Source organism: Chironomus tepperi, unplaced genomic scaffold, assembly GCF_022539635.2.
Source record: "Chironomus tepperi strain 1889 unplaced genomic scaffold, CSIRO-AGI_Ctep_v1 contig_486, whole genome shotgun sequence".
Lineage (NCBI taxonomy): Eukaryota > Metazoa > Arthropoda > Insecta > Diptera > Chironomidae > Chironomus > Chironomus tepperi.
Window position 1 is genome coordinate 972,533 of NW_027226608.1, and position 11,567 is coordinate 984,099.

General features: G+C 31.2%; 1 protein-coding gene across 1 annotated transcript; it reads right to left on the minus strand.

The window, feature by feature from the left end:
- Positions 1 to 762: 762 nt before the first annotated feature.
- On the minus strand, positions 763 to 5,343 carry LOC139099810 (cytochrome P450 4e3-like). Its single transcript, XM_070652340.1, has 5 exons — positions 4,995 to 5,343; positions 2,989 to 3,079; positions 2,740 to 2,925; positions 1,801 to 1,861; positions 763 to 1,597 (listed from the first exon to the last, which is right to left on the minus strand). The coding sequence occupies exons 1-5, from the start codon at positions 5,304 to 5,306 to the stop codon at positions 898 to 900; spliced, it is 1,350 nt and encodes a 449-aa protein (XP_070508441.1). The 5' UTR covers positions 5,307 to 5,343; the 3' UTR covers positions 763 to 897.
- Positions 5,344 to 11,567: the final 6,224 nt, after the last annotated feature.

Sequence of the window (11,567 nt, forward strand, 5' to 3'; positions counted from 1 at the left end):
ATTTGATGAGAAATGGAAAAAGATGTCAGAATGAAGACACAAACGAGCACAATCATATGAAAAGTTTACTTAGCTTATCCTATTAAAGTCATCATTGTCAATGTTTCAGACGTAAATTTATCCAAAAAATATCGATTCACAGCTTTTCTTCTTCATTTATCTTCAATCACACAGCACAGCATACGAGATGAAAATTGCTCAACTTGACAGATCATTCTGATTTGATTTTATTTCAAGTCATTTTAAATGTAACATAAAAACAACATTGAATTGCTGTCGATTACTGTCAACGATTGTTTGTTTGAGTTTGACACATGTGGATGAATTTTATGTTTTTGTTGATGTTGCTATTTAACAGTTTTTCTAGGTTATGATGAAGTTTAGTTGGGGTTTGAGGAGTGATTAGTTGAAATTAGACAACATAACCTAAAAATTGGGAGCATAACCTCAAAATTCAGCTATTTAAACCCAAATTAAGGAACATAACCTCAAAATTGAGCAACTTAACCTCAAAATTGAGCAACTTAACCTCAAAACTGAGCAACTTAACCTCAAAACTGAGCAACTTAACCTCAAAAGTGAGCAACTTAACCTCAAAATTGAGCAACTTAACCTTAAAATTGAGCAACTTAACCTCAAACTTCAGAATCTTAACCTCAAAATGTGCATCTTGACCTCAAAATTTAGAGACATAACCTGAAAAATTTGCAGGAAAACCTCAAATTTTGCTGAAACAACCTAAAAAATTCATAAAATATAACCTCAAATTTCAAAATGCGCTTTATTCACCACAACTCAAATGTGCATTTCTTACTTGTAGATTTTTTTTAATTTTATTCACTAAAAAATCATTTAAATTCCAACTACAAAATGCCTCAAAAAATCCATTTCCCACATCTAGTATCGATTTCTAACACAAACATTAACGCCTTTACGTCTTAACGACACCCCACATCCCATCGACAAGCTCTTCGTCTCCATCATTTGAAATTTAAATCTAACAATAAATTCCCCAACAAAAATCTTCATCAAATTCATAGTCATGCAGTCATCAAACGTGGACATTGAGTTTTCCATTAATTTACCATGACTGTCGAGATTCTCAAGGTACAGAAGGACACCAGTGTTGGGCGGTATAAAGTATCCAGTCAGTGGTACACCATCTGTCATTGTCTTAGTCACGACCGGCATTATTGGATGTGCTTTAAGCTGTTGGACTAAAAATTTATGAAGCTTGTCAGACTTGATGAAGTTCCGTTGATGCTGTCGAATTTCACTGCAAATTTCGTCCTGAAGTTCAGCATTTTTGGACAGTTCCATAATCATATTCGTGAATCCAATTGAGAATCGATCATATCCGAGCAGCACAAATGTTTCAATCAATGGCGATGGATCAATGTTTGGGAATTTGGTACAAATGTCATCATAAACAGAATATGCGACTGCTTTTGCATCTGTTGACTTTAAATGTGCTGAAATGATTTGTGAAATACGATTTCTGGCTGAACGGAAGCGACGTTCTTCACCGGTGATGGTGCGGATTGTTGAGCTTTGCATGAGTCCTGAGTAGATGCGGGAGTCAGCCATTGATATTAATCTGAGGGGAAATTAGGGGATTTTGGGTTAGAATTTTGAGGGTTTGTTCAAAATTGAAGGTATGCAGACAAAATATGCAGGCTCACAGCCTTGGATGATCTTTAAGGTACAGTCAAAGACATCAGGCCTGCGCATATAAAATGCAGTTATTAGCCAAACTCTATTATTTGGCCAACAATTTGATGCAAAAATTGTAAAATTTACCTTTCAGTTTCCTTTAATAACTCAGTTCTTTGGTCACTTATGTTCCTTCCAGTTCCAATTACTGTAAAAAGAAGCACAATTGTCAATTTTGAGCTATATTTTAGTTTCTTGAGTGGAAAATATCGATTATTGATTTTGGATGACTAATATGGTGCTGTTATGATTTGTCTCTGTAATGCTTTGTCATGAATTGGTCAATGGATCGGTACCCTGGCTATAAAATTAAGCGACTCAGGTATGATTCTCCTATATAGTGTACCCATGACGTAGAAAAGATGCGGAACAGTGTCCTCAGACCAATATGATTCTGGTGTGTATTCACCAGTGCCAGTTGAGATTAATCATTGGTTAGGAACACTTATTCCTCGGATGTGAAGATAATCAAACACCTACAACGCTATCCACAATACACTGAACGAACCAAGAAAGGGTTTTTGGGTCATTTCACTCAAAAATTGTATAAACTTAACTTGGCATGACTCTTGTCAGATCCTTTTTAGAAGTAAAAAGGGGTAGGTTGGCCAGAGGATTTTCGCCAAAAATCGGGACAATTTTGAGGCTTTGTCGGGACACAGCAGCTAGGTAGAAAAGTACAGCAGCGTCCCGGCACAAATACAGCAGATGGCTGCACTATGCAAAGGGTAGTCCTTCAGATAGATTGTTTGAGATGGGCTGGACATGAATGTAGACGACCATGAGAGGCCTCAGTATATATGGTGACAGTATCGGACTTTGTATATTGGATGTAGAGGAAATGACGAGGAATATCCTTAACATTCTGAATTTTAAGAAATTTTTGAAGGATAGAGACGGAATTTAAGGTTGACCCACATGCGTTCCAGCCAATAAGAGTAGTTGCATCACCATACCCTTGCATACATCACCACATACCCCATTACAACCCCAAATCTAATTAAGTTAAAATTGCCTCATTCTTACCATACAAAATATCAAACATCATAAGCTTTGATAACATTTGAATATCGACAGTATCACCACTACTCATATTATGTTTACAAAGTGCTCCAAATCTTCGACTCATATGATCAACAAATGCAGCATCTTTAGTGAATCTATCCAATGCACTTGATGTTATGACATTGGTAAATGTTTGACATGGAAAGTCTACAAAAGAAGGAAGGAAGTAAATGGATTAAATGTAAATATTATTTCGGGGATGGAACTGACAATTTCCTCGGATCACATCAGCACCAAGCCATGGCCACATTGCGTGATATTTATCCATCAAAATTGCATCATTTGTGGCTGTCAAAATTGTCTAAAAAATTTAATTAAATTTAATAATTTTTGGTCATTAAAAACCGTTGATTTGCGTCAGTTATGAGCTATTTAAAATTATTATTTTGTTGATGTGCTTCATATTTTATGGTACCGAGCACATGTGTTGGATGTAATGGACAAATTTAATTAGATACGTGATAGTCATTTGCATATGTGTTATTAATTGTTTGATGTTTGTTTAATGGATGAATTAAAGGAATTTAAACTTGGAAATTTGAAATTGAATTTAAATTTGAGATTTTAGGATTTTTTAAATTTCAAATTTTTTAAAATTTTTTAATTTTGAATTTTTTTAAATTTTTAAAATTTTAAATTTTAAATTTTAAATTTCAATTATTTAATTTTTTTTTAATTTTTTTTTAATTTTGAATTTTTTTTATAGTTTAAATTTCAAGTTTTTAATTTTCAGTTTTGTTTTTATTTTAATTTTTTTGAATCGTTAAATTTCAAATTTTCTAAATTATAAATTTTTATAAACTTTAAATCTACAATTTTAAAGTTTTAAAATTTTTTAAATTTGTGAACATTAATTTTTGTACTTTTATTTTTAAAAAAATATTTAAAATTTTAAATACTGAAATTTGAAAACTATCAATTAAAAAATTTGAAATAAAAATAAGACTGAAATTAAAAAAAATCAATTTTATTTTGAAATTCAAATTTTAAAAGATCTAAAATTTTAAACAATTTTTTGAATTATAAATTGAAAATTCAAATTTTCAAATTTCAAAAAATTAAAAATTCAAAAAATTTAAAAGTGCAAAAAATTTAAAAATATTATTTAAAAAATATAAAAAAAATAATTTTGAAAAATTAAATAATGTAAATTAAAATTGCAAAAATTAATAATTTTAAAATTGTTAAAACCAAAAATATATAAAATTTTAAAGTAAAATTGAAAAAACCTTTAAAATTTCTGAATTATTAAACAATTTTCCAATTAAATTCATTTAAAAAAATACACGAATTTAAATTTTAATATTTACAACAAATAAAAATAAAAAAACAAATTTATATTTTTCAACCCAATTTACAATTCACCCAAGCGTCTACTAATCTAATTATATAAATTGAAAAAATATGTAAATAAAAAATTTGTAATTTGTAAATAGTTTTACTGTTTAAATAACAAATAACAAACAACAATGCAGCAATTTTTGGATGTTTACATTTTAACCATGGATGAAAAACTTTATTTTTTGTTTAAATTTAAAATAATTATGAAAAAAAATTGTTTTTTAATTCAAAATTTCACTTTGTTGCATTTCAATTTCCCACACTTTTTTGTCAGCTGTTTGACATCAAAAAAAAGTTTTTATTTTTTTTTATTTTTTTTTTCTATTTTTTTTGTTTTGTTTTTCAAAGCGAAAATAAACTGAATGACACTGTTGAGTTGTCTAGACAAGTTTTGGAGCATCTTCTTCTGTCGCAACCGACAAACTTGATTTTTTTACATATTTTGAATGCTTTTTTGGGTGTTTTGAAATTGACATTTTGGAGGTTAATTTTGATTTATTTTTTAAATTGTTAAATTTATGTTTTTTTTTGAGATTCTAACCTTAAAGTTTTGGAATTTAACCTCAAAAATTTTAAATTCTTATTCCACAATTACCAAATTCTAACCTCAAATTAGCCAAATTCTAACCTCAAAATTGAAAAACTCTAACCACAAATTGACCAAATTCCCTGCCAAATTTAAACCTCAAATTGACCAAATTCTAACCTCAAATTGACCAAATTCTAACCTCAAAATTTGACTAAATTCTAACCTCAAATTGAGAAAATTGTTAAAAATGTCATCATAACCTCAAAATTATGTCCAAAATTCCAACAAAATTGACAAAATTTCAGAAATCTTGAAATCATCCCCCAAAAACCCCTCTCAAACTCACCTTAACATCCTCATACTTTGACACAGTCACAAATCTCTCAAATCCAATCCACACGACAAACTTATCATGTCCATACTTAATCCACAATTTCTTCATACTTTTATAAAATTCACTCGATGAATTCTCAAAAAATCCTTTAATTGATATCCCTTTACCACCCGGAAGTTTCGTCATGTATCTCCAATTCTTCCAATAACTATACAGCACAGTAAGCACAGTCAATGCAAGTGTAAGGAACAGACATGATGTATTATAAAATGCAATTCCAATAATTGCAATAAATGTTGTGAACAGATTCACTTTGAAGCCCATGATGAGGTTTTTGGATGTATCGCGATAACGGTCCGATTGTGACTGAAGTCAATTTTTTGGGACTGTTTGTGGAACAGACGGAAAGATAAACTTTTTTTGAGAAGGAGAAGCTGAATCAAGATTTTTACGTCATTGTTGTTAAGTATGGGATTGGATGACGATGTGAAAAATTGTGAAAAAGGCAAGTAAGGGAGTAATTTGAGGTGGTGGTATGGAGCGCATTTTTGATATTTTGACTTAAAAATCAAGAAATCTGATGAAATCTGTTTTATTAAATATGATTCTTAAGGATAATGACTGTTTTAAGGAAACAACTTGACAGAAAACTGCATTTTTCTCAAAAAATCTGAAATTTTTGTCCACCTCGAGTTCTAAATTTGCGATAGCTTTGCTGCTGATAGCTCAATTGAATTGCTTATTATTTCAAATGGTTGAAAAAAGTGGCAAGCATCAAACAGAGTAAACCTGAAGAATTATCAAGTAAGAAAGTAATCTTACTTTCACTAAAATAAAGCGCATTTGAAAAATTTTAATTTTTCAGGTTAGGTTTTTAGACAATTTGACATGCCAATGGCCATAATTTCATCAAAATATCCATCAAACAGCTTCCAGATGTAATAAAATCACAAAATAAAAAATTGTTACAAAATCATCTCTTTTTAAGGTGAGCAGCGCCTCTTCTTCTCTTATTTTTCTCTCATTTCTTGTGCTTCACGTGCAAAATTCAATAAATTTTAGTCAACAAACTTGTTTGCTCGTTGTTTATATTTATGCTCGATGTGATCTTTCTTTTGAGTCTCTTTTTTGTGTCTCATTTTATTAACTTTTTTTTTTGTTGATTTGCCGGTTTTTGTTTTCATGAATATTTATGCATTTTTTTTATTATTATGTGGATTTTGGATGGAAGTGTGTGTGCGTGTGATATTGAATGATTGGATCAAGGTCGAGAATTATTGCTGGGGACAGAGTTGGTGCTTCCTATAAAATTGTCATTTGGTATGTCACATGGTCACATGGTCTTATGGTCACATTGTCACATTGCCACAGGGTCAAGACTCCCTATCCCTCTCTATCACTCCTTAGTGTCACATTGTCTCATTGTCATATAGTCACAATGTCATATGGCAATTTGGTCACATGGTCACATGGTCACATGATCACATGGTCATCCCTCCTTATGACTAAAGAGATTTACATGCTAAATTAACAGCTCTTAATCCTTTATTTCCCCAAACACTTTCCACATCCAACAATTTAAACAAAAAAGTCCCTTAAATCAATTAAAACAAATAAAAATGTCAATTTTAAAAATACAAAATTAATTCAACATCCCACAATGCTCATTGGCTCTGAATCTCATTTAATTATTTGGTGAATAAAACAAAAAAAAGGTGAAAGAATGAGTCAATTAAATCCACTTTAATCCTCGATTTAATTCAATTATTGAAGATAATAAGGCAATTAATTTTAATTTAAAATTGGAAAATTTTAATTCATTTCATTATTTTGTGGTGTCGATGAGGATTAAGTATTGAAATTTATGGAATAATTTTGAATTTTTGTTAACTTTTTTGGGTACTTTTAATGAATTTTATTAATAAAAATATTGAAATTTCATTTGATAATGTAATCATGGAACCATGTTACCATATGACCATATGACTTAATGACAATGTGACCATATGACCATATGACATTTTAACGAACATTTACTATCAATTTGCAATTCAGATTCCTAATCCAGTTTTAAACATCAATCCTCCCTTTATTCGTAACCCTCGAAATTCCAACTTTGTCTCATCCAATTTCACAACACAAAACAATAAATTTCATCAGCCTTCCTCAATTTTTGTTCCTTTAAATCACTTTAAGACACAAGACCATGAACAAAACAATAATTTCAGACTTAAAGTGAAAGTTTCTGTTGTCGCATGCATTTTGCTATTTTGGCATGCAAAAAGAAGGAACAACAAGAAGATATTTCACATTGAGACTTAAATAGCCGGTTGAATTAAGTGAATTATGCATATCAAAAGAAATGGGAATGGGAGTATGGCTATACATGAGTATGGACGGCATTAAGTGGCTTGAATGATGAAATTTTGGATGCAATTTTGGAAATTTCTTATGAAATGTTGCAGATTTTTGTGCTGAATTTGGATTTTTGTTTGATATGCAAAATGGATGGATTGAGTTGGATTAATGAAGTCCAAAGTTGGCAGGACTGATGTGAGTTGAATTCCTGTGGAGTCCAATCTGAATCCAAAATCTGACTCCAATAGGGTCCATTGGGGTCCAAATTGAGTCTACCAACTCCACAATTACCTGCAATTTGACTAACTAAAAGATAAACTTAAGACAGTTTAACCCACCAAATTCACCACTCCCCCCCACATGAACCCACCTCTAGTCTTCTAACTCCAACAATCCTTCAATATCAACTCCAAATTACCCTTCATCATACCTTAATTATGCCAATTAATCCCCAACAATAATAATTCACCAAAATCTAATTAAAGACTCATCAAAAGACCTTAAAAATTCTTCCATAGCTCAATCCTTTACAAGCTGCTTTTACATCAGCATGTTACCCACCCACACACGTCCTCATGTCGATCATTATGTTGATGAATTTTTTGCATTTGTACATGACATGCGTCTATATTGGATATATGTGAAATAAATAAATAAAATTGCAATCTCATCGCAAATGTTAATGAACCAAACCTGACAATGAACTTGTGAATTGAGATTGAGATTGAAAGGTTTTTATTTAGTCTTAATGAGTTGAGTGATTTGAGTGTGCTTTGAGATTATTCTGTGGAAATGTTGAGTGCTGGTTAAGAATTTGGTGACAATTTTGTGAATTTTAGATGAATATTTAGTTCAATTTTGAAGATTTACGTAAGTAAAGTTGAGGTTAAGTAAGATTACGTACGTAAAATTGAAGTTGCATGAGCTTACGTACATAATATTCCAGTTACGTAAGTTTACGTACGTATTATTCTAGTTACGTAACTTTACGTACGTAATATTCCAGTTACGTACAATTACGTACGTATTTCAATTACGTAAGCTCGTTTTGACAATTTTTGAACAATTTTTCTCATTTTTAAAGCTTTTTTCGTGAAAAACAGAACTAACCTCAAACGTTTCCTCCACAGCAACCTTAGAAAAATCAGATAAAATTCACCACAAAATCCCTTTTTTCTCACATTTCTTCTTCGACTTCACAATCCAAATTTACTGTACAGCAGAATCGACACAACAAGCCCAAATATCGGAAATGCCAAAATGCGAATCTTCACGTACAAGATTATATGACATAATAATCCTCACATCCGTTAAATGGAATTTAGTTGGAATTACCATAAAGTTGGAACTTGAAAGCTAGGCAGGAATTGAGAGCAGCAAAAAAAAAGGCACGGCACGTGGAAATTGTGATAAGATCAGAGACATAAATAATCAACAGAAAAGTGGAATTATAGTTTCGACAGTCAGTTCTCGAGATGCTCTTGAGCTTTTTTTTTTTCGGTGGATGTCCACAAAAATTTATCGTCACTAAAACTTTCAGAAGCTCTTTTTGAGTCTTTTTTGTGCTGTTCATAAATTTTGAAGTCAATTTATTGTTCACGCACATGAGCTCATCTGTCATCCTCACGGAATGGATAAAAGCATAAACAAAAAGGAGCGTCTTGTGACTACTTTTGATGCCATTCAAAATGAATGAAAAATGTCATTCATAATTTAGTGGCTAAATTTGTATTTTTTCGTATTTTTTGAGATTTTTTGTGACTTCATTTGACTACTTTTAGTGAAGAATATTGCTCGTTGTTGATGCTAGATACTGGCTAGATATGTAAATTGACTGTTGTGGTAATTTTAGACAATTTTTGAAAAATTACGTACGTAAAAATTACGTAACTGGAAAGATACGTACGTAAACTTAAATTACTTCATTTTTACGTACGTAAACTTACGTAACCTTAAATTTAAGAACTAAAAAAATTAAATTTTGACACAATTTATTCACAATTTTCCCTTCTTCCTCCAGCCATGACTCACCATCAACATACCAAGTTCAATGAAAAATTTTTCATGAATTTTCCATCACCCATATCAAAAATTCTCCATCTTAAAGCTTTCACTTTTTATCCACTTTTCTTTATTTTTACCTTACATCGTCTAAATTGTGCAATAATTCATGTAAAAAAGCATATATTCGTTCGGAGAATGACATTGGCATACGGTGCAGATGAGACAACTGAAAAAAAGGTTCTAAGCAATAATTTAAGAAAGTATAAAAAAAATGCTAAGATTATTCATCCATCATCCGATGTTTTTTTATGTGCTGGATGTTGTTGTTGTTGGTTGTGGATATTTTGTGAAAAAAATGTTGCTTAAAGGAATTTTATGGAATATTGAATTTTGAAAGATTTTACGTACGTAATATTACGTAATTGGAATATTACGTACGTAAAAATACGTAACTGGAACAATACGTACGTTATTTTACGTAACTGGAATATTACGTACGTAAACTTAGATAGCCTCAATTTTACGTACGTAATCTTACGTAACCTCAATTTTATCTTCATAACTGCATTACAAAACACATAAACATCCTAGCAACCAACTCAACCACATCATAAGCCATATGACATCCGCAAGATGCTCCTCAAAAAAAAAAAAAAAAAAAATTCAATTTATCAAACGTTTCCCACAACACAAATTTGTCACAGGGAAAACTAGAACACAATAGAAAAAGAAAAAAACCAGAAAGTCGTCAACGGAATCAACAAGATGGAAGCAACTCAACTGCAATTGCAGTATAAAATGTAAAAAATGTAAGAAATTCAATTATCTCAACAATATCAATTCCCGACAGAAATTTTTCTTTTTTCTTACAATTCAATTTTCATCTTGACATTTATGAGATATTTTTGCTGGATGGAGAGGAGTTGTTGATGTTGTTGACGTTGTTGAGTAGTTAAGTAGCTGAAATAGAGTTGAAAGGGTTCTTTGAGTTGGGCTGGAATAGAGTCTGAAATCTATTGAAGTTGAATTTCATGAAAAATTTGAGGTTACGTAAAATTACGTACGTGAAATTCCAGTTACGTAATTTTACGTACGTAAAAATGTTCTAACGTAAAATTACGTACGTAAAAATTAGGTTACGTACGTAATAATATTCCAGTTACGTAAAATTGCGTACGTAAGTTTCCAGTTACGTAAGTTTACGTACGTATTTTGAGGTTATGTAAATTCAACTTTATTTCCCTTAAAATTTACAACAGCAAAACTTCATCCAAATGTATTCAATTCCGACGACACAACCGTCACCATCGCTTGAATTGCCAAAATTTGCTTCATACTTTTCGAGTCGAAAATGTAAAACATCGCACGATAATCCCCACGGGGTAAAATTGATGGCACTGTGTCAATTTTGAGAATTGTATTATTAAAAATGACTTTTGTTGTTGGACAATCGATGTCTAGGTCGGGATTTGTGTCGTATAATATCTTTGTGACTGTTTTAAACAATGGATTGTCATCGATGTGCTTCATTGACTCACAATAGTTGACTTGGGGAAATTTGAGGACTTCACGGTAAATGTTGGTGTATTTAAATGATAGGGAGAATCCGATCTGGAATGGAAAGAGAATGTTGAGGTTGGCTCAGGATGAACAGGCATGAAGGTACCGAAAACCTAACCTAAAAATCCCTAAAAATCCCCAAAAAAATCCCCAAAAATCCCCAAAAATTCCCTAAAAATCCCCAAAAATTCCCAAAAATTCCCAAAAAATCCCCAAAAAATCCCCAAAAACTCACCAAAATTCCCTAATAATCCCCAAAAACCCTAAAAAAGTCCCCAAAAATCCCCAAAATTTCCCAGAAGTTCCTAAATAATCCCCAAAATTCCCCAAAAATCCCTAAAAAAATCCCCAAAAAAATCCCTAAAAATCCCCAAAAATCCTCAAAAATTCCCTAAAAATCCCCTAAAACTCACCAAAAAATTAACAGGGATTTTAGGATAAATAAAGGCATTAATGGCTGACGTATTGCGACTTAATGCCTTGGCATAACATGATGTATTTTTGAGGAAGTAACTGTCGTCAAATTCACATTTTAGTTGCTTAATTTTGACATATTGGAAGTCACTTTTTGCGGACACAAAAGAATAAAAAAATATTAAAATTATAAAAAATGAAATTTTTGCCGCTAACATGACGAAAAATTCTAAAAATATTGACAGATAA

What these genes read in the sequence shown, in the direction of transcription:
- LOC139099810 (XM_070652340.1), bottom strand. Translation starts at nt 5,306, where the DNA reads ATGGGCTTCAAAGTGAATCTGTTCACAACATTTATTGCAATTATTGGA. An exon ending in CAAAGTATGAGGATGTTAAG is followed by an intron (nt 3,080 to 4,994) that starts GTGAGTTTGAGA and finishes TAAATTTTTTAG; the next exon opens with ACAATTTTGACAGCCACAAA. An exon ending in GATGTTTGATATTTTGTATG is followed by an intron (nt 1,862 to 2,739) that starts GTAAGAATGAGG and finishes TTCTTTTTACAG; the next exon opens with TAATTGGAACTGGAAGGAAC.